At 37.2% G+C, this 27,852-nt stretch overlaps 1 protein-coding gene and 1 non-coding gene across 3 annotated transcripts; both read left to right on the forward strand.

The window, feature by feature from the left end:
• On the forward strand, positions 1–27,852 carry LOC149077006 (uncharacterized). 2 transcript variants are annotated; one of them, XM_089242617.1, is made up of 2 exons: positions 1–144; positions 24,894–27,852. In XM_089242617.1, exons 1-2 carry the CDS (start codon positions 131–133, stop codon positions 25,765–25,767), a joined length of 888 nt encoding a protein of 295 aa, XP_089098743.1. In that variant the 5' UTR covers positions 1–130; the 3' UTR covers positions 25,768–27,852. The 2 variants fall into 2 exon arrangements, with proteins under 2 accessions (XP_089098743.1, XP_089098744.1); XM_089242618.1 differs by lacking the exon at positions 1–144 and adding an exon at positions 17,993–18,071.
• On the forward strand, positions 24,157–24,229 carry TRNAK-UUU (transfer RNA lysine (anticodon UUU)). Its single transcript has one exon. It is a non-coding gene; the product is annotated as a tRNA-Lys (tRNA).

Here is a 27,852-nt window from a genome sequence, read left to right on the forward strand (position 1 = left end):
CTCAAAAAAGCTTGCGCTATCAAGGAGGCGTCTTGCCCATTTCCAGTCTCCTGTGTGTCCGTGCCCCTATGTCGTTAATCTTCTTATTCCATCATGTTGAGATTCCAATGAGAGAGGATCTCTCGAGAGCATGAAGAGAAGCAGGTGCATATATATATATTTATTTATTTTAAATTTTTATCATTCAACTTAATCATTTCTATTTAAGGTATCCAACTACCTTTCTTAGCACTTTTCTATAAAATACTACTGGAGAGGACTTTTATAGCATTTCTCGATAGAAAGCGTCTCAAAATGGTTAAAACAATAATAATTTTTTGAATGCCCATGCCATTTTCCATGGATAAGTCAAATTTTAAGTAAAATTAATGTAATATTTTCATAACACAGTTGCAAAAACTTCTACGAATGAAATTTTTTGTTTTCACATTATGTATATTCAGCCAGTGACGATGCAGGTTATGAATCAAAATTTAAGGGATTATATGTAGAGCTGGCCTGATACATCTATTAATCGGTTAATTGTTAATCGCAGTTAAAAACTTTATTTGAGTTAATCGACTCGATCAATCCGATTAAAGTTTTTATTAAAGGTTCATGATTTAACTTGATTTATTGAACTGAATCAGTTAGATGTCTTGCAAATTATGCTGCTATTCATAATTTCAGATAAATGAACATATTTGAATCAATATTTTGTTAAAACGTTTCGGCATGGGGAAATGCAAGTCGATTCAACGAAAACTAGTAATGATTTAAGTTTCAAATCAAGTGTCATGGAAGTTTTGGAAGACAACACCTGAATTCATTGCCTCCACGGTGAACAGCACTTTTCATGTGCGGGAAAAATCAGCTCCCCCCTTCTCCACCATTTGAGAGCAGTTTCAAAGGCAGAAAAAAAAAACAGTATGAAAATAGTTACGAAATCAATGACTAAGCTAAAATAACTGATTAAAAAAAAAGATAAAAGTTGAGAGAAATTCCAGGATATGACATGTATATTCAGCATAATAAATAGATTAAAGCGAATGACCTTCATTTCTTAATTTATTTCTATATTTGTTTACATCCATGAATGAATATAGAATATATTTTTATAGCACAATTATTATTATTATTATATATTTATTAATATTACTTTTGCTATGAATGATTAGAATTCGAAAATATTCGATTAATCAGTCGATTAATCGATTAAATTTTTTTTATTAACCCGATAAAAATTTTAATCGATTCCCAGCCCTAATTATGTGGTATGCTGATAAGTTACACACAAATCTGATGATGTACGTAATTTTTTTTAAATTTCATTTAACATCTCATCTATGTAAAACACTGTAATTAGACAAATACCTCAGATTTTAGTCCATAACCATAACAATATGTGGCGCAAAATATTATATTAAAATTTTGTAATGGCACAATCAATATATTTCTATAAATCGTGTTTCAAACTGAAGTTAAATGTCAAAAACAGCATTCTTTGTTCATAGTTTTCATCCTCCGATTAATTGTATGTAAAAACGCAACAAACTGATGTGGATGTTACTTCGGTCCTAAATGCCACATAAATAAAAGTAGAACAAAAACTTGAACTTGGTCAGAAAATTTCATAATATTTGAAAATTTAAAAATTCGAAAAAAAGTGTGTTTTGGGAAAATTTGCGCGCATCAACCCCCCCCCCTTAAAAATAGTTAATTGATTATAGTTTAGAATTCTTATATAATTCTTACAATTATATTCATCTACTTAAATAATACACTCAGAATTCATTGTAATGAGTAACTGATAACTGTAACTGATAACAGTTATAAACTCGAATAAATAATTTTCAATCACTTGACAGTGACGCCCGAGTCCAATTCGGACAACAGAAAAATTTATAACAAATAGATTTGATTTATTCTGTGCATAGTGATAATGATGTTGATCTAACAGTCATGCCTTATACAGGGTGTCCTGTAAACGCTAATGCGGCCTTTATCTTATCAACCGTCCGTCGTAGAGGTATGATGCCAATTCAAAAAGTGCTCATAAGGCGTTCGAAAATTACGCTGTACCAGCTTTCAGAGTGAGAACACAGTGTATCACAAAATAAGAAAAATCTAAATTTTATGCGGTCTTCCGTCATCTAACTTCCAATTAGAAAGTTGTTGCCCCTTCTTTTCTGAGACGGAAAAAAAAAATCCCACGTTTTTAAACTGCAATATTCACTGAGATTATTTTAATTCAAAAATATAAAAAAGTTGGAAAATAACAGCAAAAACTAACGGACAATGCATATTCTTATAGAACTTTTCATTAGCATTTCTTTAATTTTTACTCCACTTAATTAAAATAAGAAATCACTCTGTCTGTAATCTTTTACTACAATTTCCAAAAATATCTATAAATTGTATTAATTCATTATTCAAGTAGATATGTTTTTTTTAAATTTAGACAAAGTATTTAGAACAACATATTATTGAATAATGTTTTAAGCTGAGGAAATATATTTAATATAAATATTTGATAATCTTTGATAATTTTGATTAAATCTCAAAAAGCAACTTACATAAAATATACAGCAATTTATGTTCAAAACAAAATATTAATAAAAATCTGAAAAAATTTTATAATAATTAATTTATAATTTAAAACATTGAAAGCATTTAACATAAATAATTTTCCTAGTAGATAGATAGATAGAACCGCTCACAGCCCCGGACTGATGCAAAGCACCTTACTTCCGTTACCTCAAAAGAGGAAGAGTTGTGTCGGAAAAGTTAGCAAAGATTTATAGCAGTGGCTCCTCTTGCCCCGTGCTCGAAAGTTTCGAATTACTCGCGTCGTTCTCCCCATGAAGACAGCCATCAACTCAATGCAAGATATAAGCCATTTGACAAAAATGGGTGACTGAATCCAATGTCTAGGGAGAAAAATTGCACGTGCGCCCAGTGGCACATAAGGGCCGGAGACGGCAGCCTGGGATTTCGAAAGAAGTGTGGAAAAGACTTGTGGGCAAGAAAGAAGAAAAGAAGCTGGCATGTTGAAGTGGGAGAAATTTGAGAATGGTCTAAATACACAATGCATGCAAATTACATATATACAGCGCCTCGACTGTGACGGGAAACGAAGAAACAAAGCCTCCGTCCACAGCGCTGAGCAGTTCTGCTCGCTCTTCCCCTTACAGAACATGCAATATATACTCACACAGAATACACACAGAGCCCGCACTGCGACGGGAACAATCAAACAGAGCCTCCGTTGACAGTGCTGGGCATTCACATTTGAATTACATGCATATATTATTTACTTTACAAAAATTACCTTTTTTATACTATTGGGAATGCACATAAACATTTTCCTAGTAATTATCTTTGGTTATAAAACCATTTATATCCATTTGAAGGTTTAATTTTGATTGATATGTATCGATTTGAGTTAGTTATTTATTCGATTGAGAATTATGGAAATATTATTTAAGGATTAAAGTTGTGTATTGAATTGTGATTTTCATAAATACAAAGAATTCAGCCGAAAATAACACAAAACATAGATAATTAATTGAAGTGTAAAAAAACTACTATTATAAAACTAATATAACTCATGATGTAACAAACCTATTTCATTAGTTAATAAGTATTAGCTAATATACATAATCATTAATATTTTTACAATTTTAGATATTTCTATATAACGTAACTATCTAGGTTAAAAATGCATTAATTAATTAATACGCGAATGAAAGAAAAAAACTTCGGATACAGTACGCTTGGTAATCAATAAAAATTTCCATTACCAGTGACATCAAGATGGATCTTAGTTAATTAATTAAGATTACTTTACCACGAAAAACAATTGCGATGGCATAAATTAAAATTAGATCACATGGAAAAGGTAAAAATAATTATTTCTCCCTACAACTAATTGACAGTGAATAAATAATTATAAAATAATCATTCTTTCGCTGGTAAATTAAAATTTGGAGGGACATATGAATGAAATAAAAGATTAGTCAAACTTCGTTATTACGACTTTTGTTGTCACGAGACCCCGGCTACAACGTCAAAATTGGCTGTCCCGATTGATTCCCATAGAGAATAATGGTAATGAGTTTTGCTTATAACGTCGATAAAATGGCCTCGGAAATAACGACACTTTTTTACGACGCTAATGCTTTAATTTTTTAGCGTTTTTAAAGAAATTGAACGAATTGGTGCCCAGCAGATTGAGAGAATGTTTTTCTGTTGTTCTATTGATAATAACTAACGATAACAAAAAACAGAGATTTATTACATGTATTTTACAATTCGACTTGCTTATTGTAAAGACCCGTATACGGGACATTACTGAATTTTCCCTTAATTTTGTTAAAGAAATATCCCGTTTTCCAATGAAGCTTATTTCATTGAAAACGATGACTTATTCACAATCTTTACTGGAATCGGGGATGGAGATAATTTTTGCATAATTTAAAAATTATACTGTCGGACTCGCCTTTAAACGGATAATACAAATTTTATCCCATATAACGAGGATTTTACATTTCCCGTGAATTTTGCATTGCTTATGTGTGCTTAATAGGTGTGCATGGATATATGTATTATGGTGACTTTATTATGATCAATTAACTGTAAATATTTATATTTCATATTTGTTATTTTCAACATTTTTTCCGTGATATGCATTTTACGACATTGCACAATTTCTTGTAGTATCTCCTCTGCCAAGTGTTTTTCATACGCAATAACTGGCAATTTTGCCGACAACTTTAAAAAACATTTTGAACCCAAAATTGGCAATATCCCGTATTTATAATGATCCAAGTTTCCCGCATTTTTCCTCCCATAAATATGGCAATCCCAATCACAATAAAATAACAACTTTGTGTGCAGTATTTTTTTGCATCTGGTTAGATTTTCTCATACTGAATAGGTCTTGGAAACGTAAACCTCAGTTTTAACGCGACCTCGGTTATAACGACAAATTTTCGGGGAATCTTCGATGTCATATGCGAGTTTGACTGTTTTTCGAAACATTATTTCTTCAGACACATTGCGTAAAAATGAGAAAAATATGTCGTCACCATCTTTTTCGCTCCTGATTCAATGAAAATATTATTTCCTTTTTCGCCCGTTTTCCTTATTTCCTCACGTAATCTTCCGGGATTCGTCTCGTAGCGACGGGAGTTGATGTAATTTTCTTATTCCGTGGTGTGTATATATATATATATATATGGATGTCTCTTTTAATATTAAAATGGATGTTGTGGTGAGAAACGTTTTCCGGTGGATGCGTGCGATTGCATTTCTTTTCTTTCGGTATTATTATTAATGCTTATCATTATTATTCCTTATTAAATTATAAATAGAAATTCTTACTATATTGAATTAAATATTTAAGGGGATATTATAGGGTTTGATTATTTCAGCGAAAGAACTACCCTAACGGAAAAAGAAGTCGATTCTTCTTTCATAAACTAATTAATTTGATAATGATATTCATTTTTGGAAAATGAACTATTGATTTTTTTCAAAGTATTTTTTATTTATGTATGTACGAGTGTGGATTAAGAGGAAGGAGGAGGGGACGATGGGAGAGTTCGCCCCTTCCAAGTGATATGCGGGAGGGAGGGGATTTGCCGATCCCGTAAAATACGGGATGATTCGATGCACTTAAACAAAAAGGCAGGGTGCATACTGTAGCACTACTACAAGCAATGCAACCTGCAACTCGCCACATATTGGTTAAAAAACCTGAAATTCAGGTTTTCAACCAATCCGTGTCGAGTTGCAGGTTGCATAGCTATCAGTCCAGTGTGGAATGCATCTAAAGTCAGGTTTTCCTAGGAGCAGGTTTCTTCAGATTGGTCAAAAAAAAAAAACCTGAATTTCAAGTTTTTAACCAATCAGCATTTTCACGCTGCACACGGCGCAAAAGTTCTATTCTTAGGTAAAGCCGGGTTCTCCGACACTTCGCCCTGGAGCCGCCTGCCTCTGCTCAATCCGCAGATGAAGATATCTGTCTCGGTTTTACTAGCAGCTGAAAGTCTGTCTGCCTTGGCGCTTTCACAGCTGAAGCATTCGCAGCGGAAGACGGCTACCTTCGCTCCATTGGAAGCTGAAGATATCTGCTTCCACTCCATTCGTACCGAAGATGCCTGCGTCTGTTCCATTCGCAGCTGAAGGCCTCGGCTTCATTCTCAGCTGAAGATGCCTGCCTTCGCTTCATTCGTAGCTGAAGATGCCTGCCTTTGCTCCATTCGTAGCTGAAGATTTCTGCCTTCACTCAAGCGTGGATCCGGGGGAGGAACAATAGGAACGACCGCCCTTTCTCTGCGCCGAATAATATGGGAAAACGTGTCCCGTAAAATACGGGATGATCAAACAAACTTATACAATTCACCCCTCCCGTCACATCGTTCTGGATCCGCGCCTGTTGTAGAATGTATGTAGAATGATTTTGTTTTTTCTTCCTCGAAGAAAGGAGGATTCAGTTGGAACTTCAAGTACGGGAATATTCCAGGATATGTTTCGTTGGGTGCTATTACTATTTAACCGTACATACACCTCGTAAACATTTCTCTGAGGAATTTCTACTGAATTGATGCATGCCGGAACTTGCATTGTGAGTGTATGGCCTAGCGCAGGGGTTATCAACCTTCCATACATCGTAGGCCAGAATTTGAAATTTCCCACGAAGCACGTGAGCCACGATTTCATACCGAGGCATTTATCATTGTAAGATAGAATCCAGATCAGCAAGGGCTTCTTATCAGTTCTTAAATCATTGTTTTACTCCGATTCTGGAAGAGTTTCTGATTAATCACTGATTAATTTTAATCTGAAATCACTTTAAATGATTCTGAAATTATTTATTTCGCTAGTAATGAAATTATTTCTCAATATATATTTGAATCATTTCTTTCAATAATTATGCAGTTATTATTTCATTAATTGCGAAATAATTTCTTTTCTTTCGGTAATTGTGAGTTTACATCCATTTATTACGAAATTATTTCTTTCATTAATTCCGGAATCCATTCTTTTATTAATGCTAGAATGAAATCATTTTCCAATGTTTTCAAGTACTTCCGGCTGGTCACCACAATAAGCTCCGAGGGCTAAATGGGGACTTCAATGCATTGAAGACCCCTGCCGTAACGCCTTTATGTTATCAGAATTATAATTTCTTTCGAGATTAGGTGGTGCCACTCGGGGCGTGGTGGGGAGATGAGCGTTCACCACAATGGAGGTTGCCGCCACGGCCCCAGGTTCAAGCCCAGGGAAGAATGTGGATTTTTTTTTTCCTTAACAAGCTTCAGGCGACCACAGCTAGATGGCGCCTTTATTTTCAACTCATTAATGACAGTAAATTGCGATATGGTATGATTGTGGTTTTTGGTGAAGTAGATGGTGCTGCCTAAATCACACCAATTTAGAAACTTCTTGAGAGGCAGCTGAACTTTGAAGGCTGTGCTCCCTTCTCCCGACTGATCAAATGTCGTGATGCAGCTGTTTGAACTATGTGTTTATTTTTATCATTTGTATACAAACATTTTCGCCCAAGGGTTTCGGGTTCTAGGAGATTCGGGGGGGGGGGGGAGGAGAGATATACTCCCACACGTCGATTTGAGTGGATGAATGTTGCTGCCAACTGTATTTCATGTTTTAAAATGAAAATGCTAAATGCCCGAATTTTCGTACTATGTGAGTATCGTGTTGTGGTTGCGGCCATCTATCTTTTAATTGAAGAGTTGTTGAAATAAAAAAAAATTTTGGATCCTGTGAGACGTTCCTTTCGACCATATACCAACTTCGGCCACCTTGTGGCAATATACGTCCAATGAAATTCGGTAAAAGTTGACCCCTTAAAGGCCCGTTTACACGAGACAAGTGCTTTAGTTGGTAACTTAATTTTTAGTTGCCAAGTACGATACAATGTATGCAGACGATAAGGACCGTTTACACGGCTTTAGTTGGCAAGTGCACAAGTGATTTAGTTGGTAAGTCAATACGAACGGGTATATTTTTACCGGTTAAGTAGACCTATGCGTATGCGCCAGTGGGCGTGACCTGCCGCTCTGGAAGGGTCTTTTTGCTCTCTCACGGAGGGTTCATTTTGATCTCAAGCGTGAACCTATTCATACTCCGTCGTCTCCTGAAGTTTTGCTAGAATTCTGCGGAAATATTGGATGGTGAGGTGGCCAGAGGACACAAGCTTCAAGTTTGTTGAAAAATATCTTCGCCATGAATGTTTGTTGAACTATTGAAATGAAAATTACCTTAACGAACAAGCTGAAAATTATTCGATGTTGGAAAAAGCTATGGAATATTCTGTCGACGCGATGTCAGGAGTTGAAAAAACTTGAAGATTCAAAAATATATATCAGGTGGGGAGGATTTATATATTAAAAACTGGAGGGTGGGTTTCGAATATTTCTCTCGTCCAGAACGAATTTGCTGCCATCTGTTGTAAAAATACATGATCAAATATTTAACATAAAGATATCATCTCTATAGATTAAATTAAAAAATAATAATGATTTTGAAAATTTGGGAATAATTTTTACGTTTAATGAATTTTTATTATTTAATTTTTAAACCTTAGAATTTCCTACGAATGCCAAGAATCTTCTCCCGTATTTTCGGCTTACATATAATTCATAATTTATCTCCTCTTTAACTTCGATTAAAATATCATATAATCGATATTTACAACTTAGAGGAGAAATAGAGAAATCTTATATTTCGTCTCGATGACTTACATAAGTTTATAATATGTTGTGTATTCTTTTTTCCCCTGTGGCGTCATCTCTCGCCCCCCTTGCGTGGGTGGCAGAGGAGAAAAAAGGGGACAAGCGAACTGTTTCCCTTGCGTGACCTACTTCTTGCTCAGTGTGTTGCTCTCGCGCAAGTGAGAAAAAAGTTTCTCCTTTTTTATTATTCGGAATTAATATTGTTAACCTACGTAAATAGTTTTTTAAAATTAAATGAACTTAAATATTATCAACCGTTTCTTCAATTGGAGTCAGAATATACATCGTCCTCAATGTGTACCACATAACTATACCCCTCTTGGGTAAAAGTGAAAGTGAATAAATTTATATTCTTTAAAAAAAATCATATAATGTGGCTCTGATCACAGTATTCGTAAGTTCTACCTGATCATCTTCATCCATCGTTACGAAAGCTACGAGCTTTAGAAAAAGCACCTCTCTGAATGTCAGATAAATAAAAAATTATTACTATTATTCTCCCGCGCGTTGTGCGTCTCTCTCTCTATCTCTCCGTGGGTTTGAGTAGACTGAAGCGCGCATGCGCTAACTGCGCTCACCTCCGTAAAAATTATCCAATGAGCGTCTACTTACCACTTATCGTGTGGACACTTTCAAGAAGTATCGGTAAGTTAAAATTAAGTTACCAACTAAAGCACTTGCCTCGTGTAAACGGGCCTTAACAAACATTGACAAGATATCTCGTCCCTCTGTATATGAAAGAAATGCATTCGCGCTCTCCCCCTTCTCTCGAGACTCTTCATTGATCAACCCCAAGTAAACAAAAATTGTTTTTTTTCCTTTCCCTTTACCTCAGCAATAACTGTTATTTTCTTTTCCTTCTCGGTACGGTTTGATAAGTAAAAGAATAAATAAATGAAATATAAGTACTTATCTGTGGGGAAAGGCTAACTCGGAGAGGGAGGAAGAATTGAAAACTTGTTCTTCTCACGTTCGTTCCATTTCCTATATGCCAACCACATAACACCACTTTCTTTTCAGATTTATCTCTGCTAGTTCAACCGCACATTGTCCAAATTTGTTGCCAATTGCCTGTGCGTGATGGGGTCAGTTATATGCTGCAGTACAAATAATTGGCTGCTGTGCGTTCGTGTGGCCATCGTGCTGGACTCTAATCGTGAGGATCCAGTTGCAAACACAGTGGTAACTAGCTGAGGTTTGTTTTTCTGCGGCTTTTCAACTCCAAGGTGCGAATGCGACCGGTCTCTCATTTGAAAGAGTCTTTCTGCAGAGAGAAAATAGACCTTAATAATTAAATAACATGAAAATTCACTCATTTGCCATCTTTACTTTCTAATCTTTACACGTTCAGACATTTATCGATTCGTTAGAAGTTCTGCAGAGGATTGCGTACAAGTTTCATGTACGCTCAAGTGGTACAGTAGTAGTAATTTGCGACCAAGAGACTTAAGGCATCACCCTGTATATCAGAGAAATAATCTCGGTCCAGCAATGCTCCGTTTGTGTTTTTATCTGATCGAATCTTGACGTTTCTACTTCAAGTCTGTGTATGAATATTTTGGTTATTCATAAAACTGTTTATATTCGGCAAATTCTCAGTTTTTTTTCCCGTTGAATTTCGTGGAGTACGTCGTCGTGACGTCAATAGGTTTCAATGTCAAAACACGAACACCATACTCAATATTTATTTTGGAGTTGCATAAACTTAGATTGAGTTAACTTGTTTTTGCTACTAAAATTTGGTTGTCATACTGAAAAAATTGGCTCTCAAGACATACCTACCCGTACATCATATTTTTGGAGTATGTTTTTGAGACCACTTTATTACCATGCTATCGATTTCTGAAGCTGTTTAAATAAAATACGAGCAAGAGGAAAGAAAAAGAAGCCCCGAAGAAACACTCAAATTTCACATAAATTTTCATACCGAAAGACAGCCCACAATCGATTTTCGTGAGGGAAGACTCGAACACCTCGATAAATACTTCCATTTTTCTCACATTTATAGGCAATATATGCATTTCATATTCACTATTTCCCTGTAAAATTTCTATTTTTATGGTATCTCTCTGAGGAAATGATCGCACACGAGAAGAATCATAAATTGGACATGCACGAAGTGGTTTCAAAAAAAATCAGGCTTTTTTTTTTCTCCCTCTGCAACAAATATCCGACTTGCAACGTGCGTCATCAATATTCAGATGCCATTGATGTATGAATAGTATCCAGGAATTATTATTGAGAGGGATCGTAAGAAAGAAAGTCGAATAAAATAACAAGCTTGATATCGCGATTCCGGAATAAAATCTTATAAAGACATGTTATTATTTATTCCGATAGAATTCTTCACGCAGAATTCAATCGGCTTGATCAGGTTGCCTGTGGAAAAGCAAGAAAACTACAGGGAATATTCAACGAAAAGTCGATCAGAGAATCCTGATATGATGTAGACAGAGTTACAGCAATCATGGATTCCGAACCAGTTCGGAATTCCGCGAACTTCTAACAATAATTGAGTTTGAGATAATGAAATGAAAATTTTGATAATCACTTTACCGTGTGTCCGAATTGATTTCGATCCCGATTAGATTGCATTGGAAATTCTCGTCTTCGTATACCGGGGGAAGGGAGGCTGGACAAATGTATTGCCCGAAGCATGTGAAAATTTCGACCGGGCATGTATTTTTTCCCACCACATGCTCGAGAGAGAGAGAGAGATGCGGGATATAGAAAAAAAATTTAAATGATCTTTTTTACATCGAGGATGATGCAAGTGTTCTTACACGCATGCATGAAATTCCGTAGAAATGATTTCTTCGGCAGTCAAGATGCGAATTGGTAGTCAACGTATTTTGATCTATTTTCACGATCCTACAATTTTGATCTGGGCTTTAAGAGATCTTGGCAATGGGATAAGTCCATTTAGGCAAATTTCTGGTCCTAACATTTAGCAACTCGCTGCGGTTATGGTCACTCGTGTAAAAAGGGCCATATAACAGGGGCTGTCGCATGGGGTGCTGGAGTCGGTACCAGCTGATATCCCGCGTGACGTCATTCCCCTGCGGAACAAACACCATCTATAGCAGATGGCCTCCGCGCGAAACTCGTGACGTCACTGAAGAGGGTCATCTCATTTCTAGCCATTGGATATACAGAATGCGCAAAAAGTCCGTAGAAACTTTAAAAATGAATGAAAACCGAAAAAATAACCGAAATAAAAAACGGTTTGCACTGTTAGCATCGCTAGATCATGGGAATTTTTGAAGACTGGGAAAAAAAACACTCAAAAACAGTCGATATGTGGTGCTGGTACCAGCGACTTGGTGGAAATATGCAAATGAGACGGTTGTAAGAACTTGCGCGCTCCTAATCCACAATCAGTTCACCGTTATAAACCATGTATGTGGACCTGCTGCACTCTGACGTTGCTGGATTTATGACTCGCCTGCAATGTGATATTCCCTGTGGTGGTGGTCATGTGGAACAAATAATGCTGTAATAAACGATTTGGAGGCATTCTATTCGTTAATTTGCATATCCTTTCTTTGACTTGTGCAGCCTACGCTAACGTAACCTATCGACTGTTTTTCTTCCTGTCTTAAAAAAATTTCTGATGCTAACAAACCATTTTTTATTTCGGTTATTTTTCCGGTTTATATGAATTTTTAAAGTTTCTACGCACTTTTTGCCCACCCTGTACTACTACTACTACTACTTAACCGTACATGTGCATCTCGTACACATTCCTCTGTGGAATTTCTAACGAATCGGCACATGCCGGAATGTGTGTTCTTAGTGTATGTGCGGCCCTAGTATATTTATGTTGTTTCGTGCTGCCATCTGTTTTCTATTTTCTGAAGTGAAAATGGAAATGCTTGAATTTTCATATTATGTCAGTATCGTGTCGTAGGTCTGCCTGCTGTCTGTGGAGACTTTTTCAAATGGGAGACCCGCTCGTATTCGTGCGTCAAAGCTGGGAAATCTCAAAAAACCAACTTCAGATTGGATATACTACAAAAAAATTATAGAGGTAGAGATGGCGCATGCGTCGGCCTGCTACACCCAATGGCTATTGGTGAGATGACCTTCTTCAGTGACATCACGAGCCTCACCCGGAGGCCTTCTGCTATAGATGGTGTTGGTAGAACCCAGTGCACCCGCTTTGCAACCTTGTTAATTACGTTAGTTTTCACAATCGCTGTTTTGTCCATTTCACTGAATTATTTCGAGTGGCTTCGGAGCCGGGCGTGATTTAGGGTGCTCGAGCACACGTGGTAATTTATAGTATGAGTTCGTGCACCCTCTGAATTGATTCAGAAATCTAAATTTCCTATTTAAAGATCAACACGATCACCCACAAGTTCCAAACACTTACGACGCCCTGTGGGAAGGAAATGTAAAAAAAAAAATCGTATTTACCGTGTTTGAATTTATTGTTAATATTTTTAGCTTCAAATATACAAAAGACATTGTTACTCACTGACTGTTGAATGCATTTAAACCATTTCTTAGTTTAACCCAGTGATTTCCAACGTGGGCGATGAAATGTTCCGGGGAGCGGTAGAAGCTACGGGTATAACATACGATCCTATGGGTTAAATTGCGTTGGGGGCGATGGGAGAAAACTTTTTTTGAAGAAGGGGGGTGATGGGACAAAAAAAGGGTTAGAAACTATGGTTTAACCCATTGACGCGCCGGTTGGTAAGAAAATGTGAAATTCGACATTTTCATATTTTTCTATGCCCATAAATGGTGGAAATGGTTCCACTCAGTGTTTAAGTCGTCTTTAATTGGTTAATACGTTATGAAAAGATTAGAAAAATACTACATGCGCATACCTGAGACACAACACCACCATAAATAAGGAATCTCTATCAATCATATGCTGAAGTCGACTGCTGTGAAAAAAGTAGCAAAGTTGTGACGTCACGCAGCACCTCCGAGACCACGCCCACGGAACCAAGGCGGCAAGCTCACCATCAAAGAAATGAAACAGCCTTTTCCTGTGTAGCCCTGTAAAATGCACGATGTACATTTAACGGATCATTTCTGAATTTTTCTGTTACTGGTGCCCTCCTAGGTTTTCATTGTGATTTTGGTATACGTGGATGAGGCACTATTTGTGAAGTTTTCACCTCAGCCACACGAATCGCGGACTGGGATATTACAAACGTTTCGGACACAGAATTATTGAAGAAGGATTCAGGTCCAGAATTCTGTGATCTTTCGTGCAGTGTCCTCTATCTGCAAAAGTTTGAACTAAATTTTGTTTGTACCAAAAAAACCCCTTCCGGAAGAAAAACTTTTTTTCGCAAACCGCGTTCAAATATACCGATTTTTTTATTTTTTTTAATTATTTACGAATTTATGGGACACACAGTATACAGAATCTCTCAAAATCCAGTTATGTCAAATTTAATGTTGCATGTGCAACTTTTGGAAAGCAGCCTACGTCATTTTAACATACAAAAATAACTTTGTGATTTAACAAGATTTTAAAATGTGTATATCGAACGTGATTTGCGCGACGTTCATGTTATAGAGCTTGAACAAACTGCTTCCAAAAGCACGACTTCGAGCGGGTTTTCGAGAGAATTTTGGCAATTTTCAACATATGCAATCTTGATATATACGAAAAATTTGCTTCTGTTTCGATTTAAAGGCACGTTATAGCATTTTGGAAGATCAAAGGACTTCATTCGTGTTAGTATATTTGTGACAGTTTGTAAGAGTGATTCCTCGAATCGTGATATTTCACCAAAGCTAAATCTAATAAAATATCAATTGGTAATTTTGAATCGGCAATATAAGTCAAAAAGCAGACTGGCAAATCCGTTGCATTGGCTCCCTTGGGATCTTTGCTCGTTTATATTTGTTTGTGATAATATAATTTGTGTATAGGGTGGAATCTTTGAACTTATCACTTGCACGTGAATTATTCATATGAAGAATCAGGACTTCGGCAAATCCTACGATCGCCTCTCATTGCCGGAATGAAATTCATACATTCAATTTCCCGGCAGCTAGAATCGCACAAAAAGTTAAATCAGTTGCACAAAAAGTTTAATCAGCATATTTAGATTTCTATGAAGGAAGCTTTATTAAAGCATACGGGGAATGACAAAATGATTTAGTAAATGATGGGAAACCGATTCCATTTCTGGTACCGAAATATTTTAAACTATGTCACCAATTCATACACCAGTCAGAAAAATTCACTAACGAAGAAAGCACCATATCAACAACTAAGCGGAATCTGTGGTATGTCTTTGAACATTTTGCAGGAATATGTCGTGATAGCCGGCTCTTCTTTTATGGGGCCACATTTTCCCCATCTCGGACCTTTTTATTTTTGTCCTTTGATAACGAAACCCATAGAGTTTCGAAACGATCGTAAAGCTTTATCTCGTCATTCGATTTCAACACTAGAAAGACGGATCGTGAGACTATACCTAGAAGGACAGGGAGGGGTCTGTATGCCCCCCACCCCATAGCTTTTTCTGGCGATTTTTGAACATATTAATATTTTAGAGTATAGTAAATATTTTTATGACAGAATAGAGATTTATAACCACAAGGAATTGGTGGGTGAAGCCATTGATATATCTATCAATATATTTTTATTATTATTTAGTTTTTAAAGTATTCTGTGCAAACGACCTCTCTTGATGTGCGTCAGAGTGGTTGGAAACTGAGACTGTATTTTCTATATTCCCGATAAGATTTCAATGCTATCGCTTCTAGATTTTGAATTCGGATCAACGAGTGAGAACTTGATTTTTTTTTTTTTTTCGCGGCTGAAAGCACCTGGTGATGTTCTTTCCGAAGGATTTCAACCAAGCTTTTCGATTTAGATTTGAAAAAAAAAAATATCCGTATAATCCCAGTGATGTGGAATCAGTATCCATAAGCAATGAGCTTCTCGTAAAATATTTTGGAATCCTTGACGTCCTATTGATGAGGAAAGCATCAGGATATTTCACACATTTTTTCATCTGCAGCAGTTTCTTCGCTACCGATATAGAGATTTTATTGAAATCTCGGATTTTTGTGGAAATCAGTTGACGTTTGGTGTAGGAAAAGGTTTTCGTTGGTGGCTTCGATGTGGTTTGCGTTTATTGTCTCCACTAGCATTTCATTTTTGCATCAACTGAAGCATTGCTTGAGGGATAATATTTAATTCTGATTCACACATTCATCATCAATACCTCACAAATGTTTTGCCTCGGGTAGTTTTCATTCTCCTCTGAATTCTCATCACCAGTGCCACTCCTGGGTTTGTCTCACACAATCTTTTTCAACTTCTAAGAAATTCCCTCTCCGGTGAAAATCTGCGTCTTTTTTACCATTTCTACAACAATTATAACGCGGATATTTGTACTTTGCAGAACAAACATGTTATCGGACAAAATAATAAAAATACTTGATAATAAAAGCTGAGACATCTGCAGATAAAAATGAAGGTAAGAAAAGCCTCACCAATGGGAATTACACCGTATTATATAGATACACAAAGATACTAATCAGAAGAATTTTGGCCATACAAAATAATATTGTGGCAATATATGAACATATTCTAAAATATAAGGGAGGGTCAGTGTAAACCTCCTTCCGTCTTTCTAGGTGTATCCGTTCGTATTTCCGTTGCTAAAGAAGATAATGAAAAAAGCTTTTGTGTACAGTAAGAACATGATACAAGAAAAGTCGAAAAGTTTTTAAGCTTTTGGTTTATTCTGAGATAGGGGATAGATAGGTAGATTTAGAACCGCTCACAACCCCGGACTGATGCAAAGCAATTTACTTCCGTTACCACAAAAGAGGCAGAGTTGTGTCGGAAAAAATTAGCAAATATTTACAGCGGTGGCTCCCCTTGCCCCGTTCTCACAAAGTATCGAATCACTCGCGTCGTTCTCCCCATGAAGATAATGATAAACTCGATGCAACGTACAAGCCATTTGACTAAAATGTATCGTTGAACCCATTGACCAGGCAGAAAAATTGCATGTACGACCAGAGAGGTCGTACATGCAATTTCATTATTCCAGGCTGGAGACCACAGCCTGGGATTTCAAAGAAGTGTGGAAAAGACTTGTGGAGCAAGTAAGAAGAAGTTGGCATGTTGAAGTGGGAGAAATTTGAGAAAGGTTTAAATACACAATGTATACAAAATATATATACAGCGCCTCCACCGTGACGGAAAACGAAGAAACAAAGTCTCCGTCCACAGTACTGGGCAGTTTTGTTTCCCTTCCCGGAATTTGCAATAATACACACACAGAGCCTCCACTCCGCACCTCCTAGAGATAGAAGGCCTCCGCACTCTGCTTGTTACGTCAGTAAGTAGTCCATTTTCCCTCAGAATATGCAGGGGAAAAAATTCCCCGCTCGTGCCAGTATCATCGTTGTGCGGAAAAGAAATTAATGGGCTCAGAATTGGCGATTTCTATGCCCCACATCCAATCGCTATGCGGTATTTGTGAGAGAATCAGAAAGATTTTACGCCAAAATAAAAAGAAACGAAATAGGATGGCTGTGTTTAAAAATGCGGCAAACTTGCTAGGTAGTCTGAATGACGTTTATGGCAACCCGTGCGGTGGGTCCCCCCTCTATCTCTAGGAGGTGCTGCTCCACTGTGCGACGGGAATGGTCAAATAGAGCCTCTGTTGACAGTGCTGGCCCCATTCACATTCGAATTACTCACATGTATTATTTTTTTCCATTACATAAATTTCTTTTTTTTTATACTTTTGGGAATGCATGTAAACGTATATGAAGGTAATCGAAATTCAGATCAAATATCACCATGAGCTCATACAAATATTGAAGGTTACAAAGTGGTGCCAACAGCACGTGGTCACCCTCCCAAGTACTAACCGCACTCGATGCTGCTTAACTTCGGTGATCGTACGAGAACCGGCGTTTTCAGCATGGTATGGCAAATATGCACGTATATGCATTAATGCTAAAAAAAGCCATTATATGCAAATGCATATAATCCGGGCTGTACCTATAAGTGTGTTGACGAGAACAGGTGTTTTCAACATGGTATGGCCGTTGGGATATGAGAGCAGAAAGAGCGAGCAAGAAATCCGTCCGACCGTCTTTAACGTTAATTGTAAACTTATCGAGAAATACGCTGATTTTATTATTCATCTTATGCCAAAGTTGTTGCCGTGCTTTTATGCTATAAATATTAATATTAATCTCACATATTTGTCGTCTTTTTTTACTGCCGTATTAGCGTATGGGGCCCACCCTGGCATAGCCCGGCAGCCTCAAGTGTATAAAGAGTCTCATGAGAGAAAAGAAGATCTAGTCAAATTTTGGACAGTGAGTATGTAACTTGGATATCGGGGTGGGGGGGGGGGGGTAGGACATCCAGAAAAATCACTTTCCCCGGGAGGGAAATTAGTCCCGTAGAACACTTGCATGCCATTTTGAATCGCGAAGCTTATAGAAATGATACGCAGTACGTACACAAACACGACGTCATTGCTTTTGATCAAAGAAGCTTGGAAGACGATTACGCAGCTAGTTATTAATGACTTTATATCTATGAATGGCATCCTGGAAGACAGCGCTTATAAAGAAAAAAGGTGTCTCTTCTGATTACAACAAAATGTTTGCGCATAATTTTTAATTTTGTCCTCACACTTTTTTCCAGATTATAATTTTAACAATTTTTTTCTGAAAAAAAATGCAACACTCATCAAGATTATTTTTAGTGGGAAACGTTTAGTTCCACTTTTAGTTGCCGCTCTGAAATTTTCATGTACTTCCAATCACAAGTTCTCATTATACAGCGGTTTTTCGGTTGCCCTTAAACATTTTTTCCAGTGCCTTAATAACTTTTATGTATTCAACCGAAGTTTTAATATTTGGCTGTAAAATATCGTTCACCAAACGCACACTAGGACACGAACAATGCTCGAGCATTTTGACAGTTTTATGGATGGCTGAATGTTCACAGAATTGACGTCTGCGACAGATAATTAACGCGAAATCGAGCTAATTAGGTTTTCGACAAGTGACACGATCAACCATTTTCTTTGTTAGCAGGCATCGATTGGATGAGAGGAGAAACAACCGAAAGGTTTACCCTCCTCTAATTGAGTTCTGGAATTGACTTGAACCTATTTACCAAATTAATCACCTAATGGGTATACACGTATACGACTAAACGTCTACCAGTAAACGTGAATAATTGAATTGAAAATTACTTTTTACGTTTAAGTTCTCCATGTATTGACTGAATGGGACTCTCATACCTATTGACTGATACGATTAAAAAGTTTGAATTCTTCAGAATAAGGATTTCAATTTGCTCTTCAAATAAATGGGATGGTAAAATGAAAAAAAGGAAATATCTTGAATCTGTAAAATGACTACAAATTGCAACTTACGTCAGTTACGAAACTGTTTTCCAAATTTTAATAATTTATAATTATAACAATTGATCTTAGCTGCTACATTATTTCGCTTGTTTGGAATCAGCATCACTGCAGAACTTCTTGACCATGTTCACAGTCTGATTTACGGAAACTGTTCATGATCATCCACTACGAAACTGCTTCCCAAATTTTGCTTATCATTATTATGCTATCAAGGAAACATACTTTAATGTATCACAATCTGAACATTCCGATACTTTCCATGCTCTTAATAAAGACAAAAAGATTCCGATTTTGAATGTAAGTACTTTGACCTATAGATTGAAAAGCATAATCGGTATTAAGTGGAACAAATTCTCGATGCACTCCAGCTGAAAAATATTAAAATGGACGTTAAATTATCAGAGAAATAGAAGGAAAACATAATTTTCATTTGTCTTTTAAAGATCCATTGTTTAATAACTTGGTCGAGATAAACAAAGTCTTTCTTCTTGTAGAATTTTTTCTAAACTAAATTTGCTCATACAGAAATCACTATTTTTTTTCGTCCAACTTTGAATTATCCAGTGGATTCGCAAAATGTTCGAATTAAACAAGAAAGAATTAAACAAGTTTAGCATTAAATTAGCTAGAAAACTCAAGCGAACTTCGTAAGAGTTCGAATTATCATAAATTTGAATTAAATAACTTGTACTGCATGGCCAATTGTCCGGCAAATCACCAATTCCCTTTTTGATAAACATTGGCGAGAAATTCAGTGTTACAAGTCTGTGGAAAGCCACGTTTACATGTGCAAATATTGCGGTAGCATTAGAAGTTCTAGTACCCGCTTGACGACTTTTTTCCCCTCATAAGGAAAGAAATAGAGAGCAGTCATTGGTGAAAATTCTTGAAGCCGGTTTTATACCCGCTTTTTCTATTTCCCATGCAAACGGGGCTGTAATATAGTTCTAGTCTGCGTGTTCTAGTGGCGCTACCATCTGTCTTTCATCTTTTGAAGGGAATTGCGGATTGCCTGAAATTTTGAGTAACCTTCCGTTGCCGTTGATCGGTGGGCGAAACACTGATCACGAGACCCTTATCTTCTCTGTCGTTGCATATTTTATAAGAAGGAGTTTCGATTCTAAGAAGTTAAATCTTCCATCACAAGGCCGATATACTGTACCTATAGTCCTAGTGCGGAAAGATGTGAAAGAACCTCTGCTACTTCAGTAAATGTCGTTTACGTAACTTTCAGTACTAACGTAACGACACTTTATCCTCCAATATCATTTTTTCCAGAGGCCCAAGTTTGCAATCTTGTACTACTCATTCCACTGAGTTATTTCCAGAGAATTATCTTTTCGATTATTGCCCATTAGTGTCTGCTTATTTATTGGTTTGCTATTGTTTCAAAATTTAAATTAAGAAATTTCGCATTTTCTTATGAGGTAACTTCGACTGAGATTATGAGATTATTTTTGTCGGATCCATTTCAGTTGAATCACGTACGTTAGTTAATTTTTCATTGAGTTGATTGAAAGCCAACTCGAGACAGATACTTTCAATTATCTTTCAAACTTTCTAATAATTGATAATCTCTTTTGTTTTCATTTGAATTAGGTGTAGCTTTCGGACTTCCAGGGGTGGCCTTGGACTTCGTTATTACCAATACAACTGCAACATAAAAACATGGGGAGCAAATATTTAAAAAAATCCTAGTATAAAATGTTCGAAGTTATTATTATCATTTTGAATGCTAATATTAAAAGACATTATTACTTGCCAATTATTTCCTTTATTTAATCTATTTCTAGCTTATAGGATTATAAAAAGGTAATAAAAATACCACACGCACATACCTGTGACACTGCAACAGCACAGTGAACGAGAGATTGCTCACTCCAAACAGTAAAAATAAGCAACTAAAATGTAAAAAAAGTGAACGTTTCTCGTGTGCGCTAACGGAGGTGTTTGAACAGTGACGTCAAGCAGTAGCTCCGAGACCACGACCACTGACCAGAAGCTACAAACGGACTTCAAAGGGATGAAATAGCCTTTACTGTATATCCCTGGTCCAGACGCCCCTTAATAGACGACGGCTATAAACTTACAGAGAATGACCCTCTGAAATTCACATGATACTGAATTCCGAACTATGAAAAAAAAAAAAACTTTATCTCATATATAATGTATAAGAGGTCACGTATATACAGATATTGGAATTTCAAATATGTCTCTCGTTAAAAAACAGAAAGAATCTCGTGAATCGTAGAAAATAAAGGGAGATACGAATGTACTTAACGTTGCTATACGTGCTGGAGGGTATATATAATACACGCAAAAATTTAGAATACATTTTATTCTTTTAAAAAAAGGGAGAAATGATTGGAGAAAGTATCTTATAACAATAAATTTTCTTTCCTTGAATTTTTGTAAAAGAAAATATCAAAAATCCTATCAAAGAAATTTCAAATCTGCTTTTTATAAAGCAAAAGGAAGGAAAAAAATGTTATTTCCTGAATGAAAAATATTTCTGCAAGTGAAAAAGAAATATCGTTGAAAGTTGTCTTGGGGAGAAACCTTCATTTTTTCCCCCCAGGGAGAATTTTTCTCCTTTATATACATTTACTTTAGAGTTAAAAATAATTTCCAAAATGAAATTTTTTGAATATAAAAAAATGAATCGATTTGGATTTAATAGAAACGCTCTCGGAAAAAAATTTTTAACTGTGAATTTTACTAAAATTGAAGATGGATTGAAGTGTTATGTATAAGTAACCAGGAAAAATATTGATCGATAGTGATCAATCAATGTAATTGAAAATGTCGTATTCCCCCCCCCCCCCCGCGTTAGCCGGCATGCCGTGAAAATCGGAGTCGCCAGCAACATTCATAAGAATGTTGGAGTCTGTTCGATCAGATCTGATCTCGGCATGCTGGAGAAATGAGGTTCTAAGAGTACATAGGTCATCTGAATGCATCTCATCTATATCAATGTACAGGGTATCCCAAAAAGAACTTCCTGATATTGAAATAACTCGCCAACGATGATCGATAGAAGAATGAAACAAGCGGTACTTTACGTTTATTCTGAAAGCCGTATAAGTCTGTGATACAGAATTTTCAAAAGTAGCTTAGAATATTGCAGGGAGCGCTGTATGCTGCAGTCGCAGTTTGGAGTCTGGAAACTGTCCTTTACTCCAACGCAGTCGTTGCAATCGCATCACAATAGATCCAAAAATGTGCACTTTTCGCAGCACGGAGATGGCGCTAACAAAGAATGAAATTTTCAGCCACTCTCTATTATAATGTTTCAACGGAAATGAACGCTCATGCCTCATAGATCACATATTTTTAAGATCAAGTCTTGAAGCTCAAATGGTATAAAATTGTTTCGCGGAAAAAGTGATCATTCACTCACGTACTCGTTCACTCGCTAACTCGTTCATTCATTCACTCACTCACTCGAGCACTTGTTCCCCCGATCATTCATTCCCTCGTTCACTCACGTCGAACTGTAGTCGATGAATTTTCCATTCGGTGGACTGTTGGTCGGTGAATTTTCCAGAAACGCGGTTTTATAAATATTTGAACACTTAAAATTTCAGCAACTCAAAAATAACACCGACAAGGAATCAACTCTTTCTAGATAGAAATGTGTTGCACTTGTTTTATATAGCCGTATTTTGTACTAAAATGAAACTAAAAGATGTGTAAATAGCAAAAAAAAAAAAGAGAGAAGACATTTATGTAATGATTTATTCACCATGTAGATTTGCCATGCATATTCAGATATACACGGAAGGCAGTGTTATCGGAAAATATAATTTCGAAGTGTAATTTCACTCCTCTCCAAAATTTTAAGGGTATTTTTTATTTATCAGGGGCCGTTTAAGTATTACGTAAGCAATTTTTTAGTCATTTTTGACCCCCCCCCCTCCCTTGTCAGCAAAAGTCAGCAAAACTCTGACACCCCCTTCTCAGCAACATTTCGTCATCAGCTCTGCCCCTCTGAATCCTAACGCATATTGGTGGTATCAGAGATGTACACAAGCACAAGAAGGGGGGCATAGAGAGGCTTGAGCCCCCCTCCCCACGATCAAAAATTTATTTTTTTAATGCAAAAAATATTTTTTTTAATTAAAATTTCGGAAGAAATACTTTTATATGTTACTATAATCAATTTCTGTTAATTTCAATGTTATTTGAAGGCTATGAAATCAAAATTTATCTTTAATTTTAATTTTATCTTTAATTAACTAGCTTCTGACTGCGCAGGTTTGGGTTCGAATCCCGGGTCGGGCATGGATGTCTACTAACATTAACAAATTCCCTGGACAGATCGTAACGATCTCTTGGGAATACGTGCTGATCACGTTATTTAATAATAATAATATTTATTTAATAATAATAAATTCATTGCGACCCACCCTCTAAGCCATATAATGATAAATCGCATAAAGGCCCTTCGGCCTGCGCACCAAATATGGCACTGGGGGTTATCTGATGTGGCCTGCCCTCCTCAAACCTAATTTTGTAAAAATGAACTAAGCAGATCGAACTAACAGATCGCTTAAGTGTCTCGTGGTACATTTTCATATCACTTAAATGACCTGGGACACAGTTCCAGAACACTTAAATGACCCGGGACACAGTTCCAGAACACTTAAGCGATCCGTGACACATTTAGAGATCCCTTGAGTGACATGTGACATAGTTTTAAAGCACCACTTAAGTGGCCCCCAGTGAGGTTATACATCACTCAAGTTATCCTCGGAACATTCTCAGATTATTTAAGTGTGATCCGCGGCATATAGTTACGAATCACTTGAGTGATGTGTGACACAGTTCCAGAGCACTTAAGCACCACGGACACACTTTCAGACCACTTGGATCAGCGAAACATTTAGACATCACTGAAGTGGCTCTGTAGGGCACTTATCAATGGGGGGATTGGATGTTACTTCAAGTGCCCACAAACTATCGAAAGGTTTTTCTCGTTTTTGGCACACCGAGTAAGCTGCCAGTAGAAATAACTTCGTGCCCGGATAGCTCAGTCGGTAGAGCGTTAGGCTTTTAACCTAACGGTCCAGGGTTCGAGCCCCTGTCCGGGCGGTGACCAACGTTTTTGAACCCGAGTGGCATGGTGGTAAGATGCTCGTCTACCACCGTGAAGGTTGCTGTCAGGGTCCCGGGTTCGAACCCAAGGGAGGATATAGGTAAGATATTTTCCCTAATGAACTCGAGGCGACCACCGATAAACAGCGCCTTCACCTCCAACCCATCTCACTAATGGTAGTAAATTGCGATATGGCCAGAGTTGATGTTTGGTGAAGTAGTAAAAAAACTTCATATTTTCATAAAGGGTGGTTGATGACGAAAGCATTATCCAAACCCCCCTCCCCATCAAAAGTCAGCAAATCGGAACCCCCCCCCCCCTTTTCCCCATCGATGCTGCCGTAATACTTGAATGGCCCCTCAGTCAAGAATAACTCTATTAAAAAAAATTTGAGGAGTATTTCCATTCTTCAACGAAATTTGGAGGGGTAAAATCGAATTTCCATGCGTGATTCACGCATCTAGATACGAATAGGTTAAGAATTTTTCGAAATCGGTGAATCGAATTTCCACTCATGCCTGAAAATACGGGAACTCTAAGCGTGATGGTCTACGTCACTGCTTCCTGGCATGCCCGCTAATGCGGATGCTGGGATATTGTATTTAGTATTTGGATAAATATTTTTTCTGATTTTATCTCTTTGTTTTTTTCTCCCCGCAGGATGAAGAACCACGCTCGCAGCCCTTACACTCCCGGCCTCCATTCGCATCAGATGCTGTTTGGAAGCCGGAAGACTGCCGGTATACTGATGGCCATACCGTTCGTTTTTTGTTTCTCTCTGTTCGGCGTCTTCAACATAATCGCTGGTACCTTCCTCGTGGTCAAAGCCTGCAGGAATAAACTCGCCAGGCAGTCGTACCTCCTGGTCGCGACATTCTTCCGCGACGTCAAACACGAAGAATCCCTAGACCCCATGAAAGCAGTCGGCACTATACTTCTAGTGACCGGTTGCGTGTTCGTCGTCGTTGGGATAATGCTAGGGATTGTGGCCTGCCGGTCGGCATCTACTTACGAAAGCCGTCGAAGGAGCAGCAACGCCTCGTTCTCGGGCATCCAGCTGTCCAGTGCCAACGGCCCAACTAGCGTTGCCGCTCTGTCCACGACGACAGGGAGTTTCGTGTCCGGTCGAAGCAGCAAGTCTAAACTCGCGGTCGAGGGTAAGAAATCGGTTGATTCGATGTCGCCGTCGAACTGGAAAGTTGTGATGAAGGTTGAAAATCTCGATGAAGTCACTTCATCCTTCAATGAAGCTGTCTCTATCAACGAGGGTGATGAAGACTCTGGTGGGAAGAGAGATAAATTAGGGTCAATCTCGTGGCTGGACGACGCTTGTTCGTCAACGAGGAGCTGTGAAAGCTCCCCTTTCAACAAGAATTTGTCGAGGAAAATTTCTAGCTCGATACATGTGTTTGAAACGACTGCAGATGTGAGCGATTGCCAAACGAATGGCACCAACTCGTCGGATGAGACTGTCAACAAGACTCTATTGAGAAAAGTCATATCCGAGAGTCAAGAAAACGACACGAGCTTATAACTGAGTCAGAACTGTGGAATTCATCATCATTATCGACGTCACAATTAAGATTTTGTCAGTATTACTTCATACGTGTAACATGTCACTTCCCAATACGTTGAATTATCGAACAAAGTCCGGTGAGAATATTCACCTACAGTTATATGGATTCCCGAATAATTCCAGAAACTTATCTCATCTTGAGTTAACAGACTTCTCCATCATGTCTTCGCATACATTTATTATGGCTATTTATTATTCTTTTCAAGGCTTCGTGGTAGAACATCGAATTTAAGTTATCGAGGCGTCGCTCCAAACTAGAGAATTGCAATGTACTTAACTAAAGGGAATATATTAATAAAGTTCACGATCATTTTACTCTGATCGTTGTTAAATAGCGAAAGTGGACAAGGTCAATTTAAGGATGGTCATGAGTAGACATATCCTTCATGTTCCATTCCATTACATGCACTGCGTGTTGTATTAGAAGTCATTGATGGGTTAACTGAAAAAAATCTATTCTCAAATGCATATGCAATTCTAAAGTGCTCGATTATCAATTAATGATAAGGTATCTGTAAATAAATGAAGATGAGTAGTGTTGAAACGGAATCAAGAACCGAACTTGTCTTAAATCAGATGAAACTAAATCCAAACTTGTCTTAAATCAGATGAAACTAGATCCAAACTTGTCTTAAATCAGATGAAACTATATCCAAACTTGCCTTAAATCCGATGAAACTAGATCCAAACTTGTCTTAAATCAGATGAAACTAGATCCAAACTTGTCTTCAGCCAGTTGAAACTAGATCCAAACTTGTCTTCAGCCAGTTGAAACAAGAAATAAATTTGTCTTAAACCAGTTAAAACCAGAACCGAACTTACCTTGAAACCATTAGAAACAAGAACCAAACTTGTCTTGAACCAGACCAAACAAGAGCTAAACTTTCTGGTTTCAACTTGTTTTATAACCAGTTGAAATCAGTTATAAAACCAGTTGAAACCAGAACCGAACTTGTCTTTAAACAAGTAGGAACAAGAACCAAATTTGTCTTGAATCAGTTGAAACGAGAACCAAATTTGTCTTGAATCAGTTGAAATGAGAACCAAATTTGTCTTGAATCAGTTGAAACGAGAACCAAACTTGTCTGAAACCGGTTAAAACCAGAACTTAGCTTGTCTTAACTTAGTTGAAACCAGAAGCCAACTCGTCTGAAGCCAGTTGAAAACAAAACTAAACTTGTCTTAAAACCATTTGAAACAAGAACCAAACATACACAAAACATCAAATACTTTGCCACAGATGAACAGAAACCTTTGAGAGCAACGTCTTTTCCGACAAATCAATATCTAAATGATAAGATGAAATCCAGATCCTTATACAGCCGCTCCGGAAACACCATGGGTTCCGTTCTCAAAGGATAAAAATAAATGAAATGGTCTTGGATGGAAAGGAAGAAAAATCCGGTTTTCACGATAACCAAAGATGGGAAAACGCGCCACAAGCGTTTAGTTCAGTGATTCCTAACGTGGGCGATGGGAAGTTCCAGGGGGCGGTAGAAGCTACGGGTGTAACAGGATCCTATGGATCAGATTACGTTGGGGGATGATGGGAGAATGAATTTCTGAAGAAGGGGGCGGTGGGACAAAAAGGTTGGGAAACTCTGTGGCTTAGTTGATGATGATGTTGCCTTTATCTGTATAAAAAAATTCCCTGATCTACATTATTTTTTTTTTTTGGTCCTTTGAGAACCCATAGTGTTTCCAAAACGGCCGCATAAGAATCTGGGGTTATCTTTTCATCTTATCATTTAAATTATAATTTGCCGAAAAAAAATGCTATTCTCATGGTTTTTAAGAACCAAACTAGCTTTAATTTACTTGAAACAGAACCAAACTTATCTTATACCAATTGAAAGAAGAACCAAACTTTTCTGAAACCAGTTGAAAAAGAATCAAACTTATTTTTAGTCTAAACAAGAACCAAACTTGCCTTAAACCAGTTGAAACGGGAACCAAATTGTACGGAAAAAAAGTGTGATATCAAAAGAAGCAGCCATAGAGAACATGATGGATATGATAACGAATATCACATAAACATCTCAT

Source organism: Pholcus phalangioides, unplaced genomic scaffold (assembly GCF_987345545.1).
Source record: "Pholcus phalangioides strain wild (caught in Gottingen) unplaced genomic scaffold, Ppha-v1.0 ptg000015l_1, whole genome shotgun sequence".
Taxonomy (NCBI): domain Eukaryota; kingdom Metazoa; phylum Arthropoda; class Arachnida; order Araneae; family Pholcidae; genus Pholcus; species Pholcus phalangioides.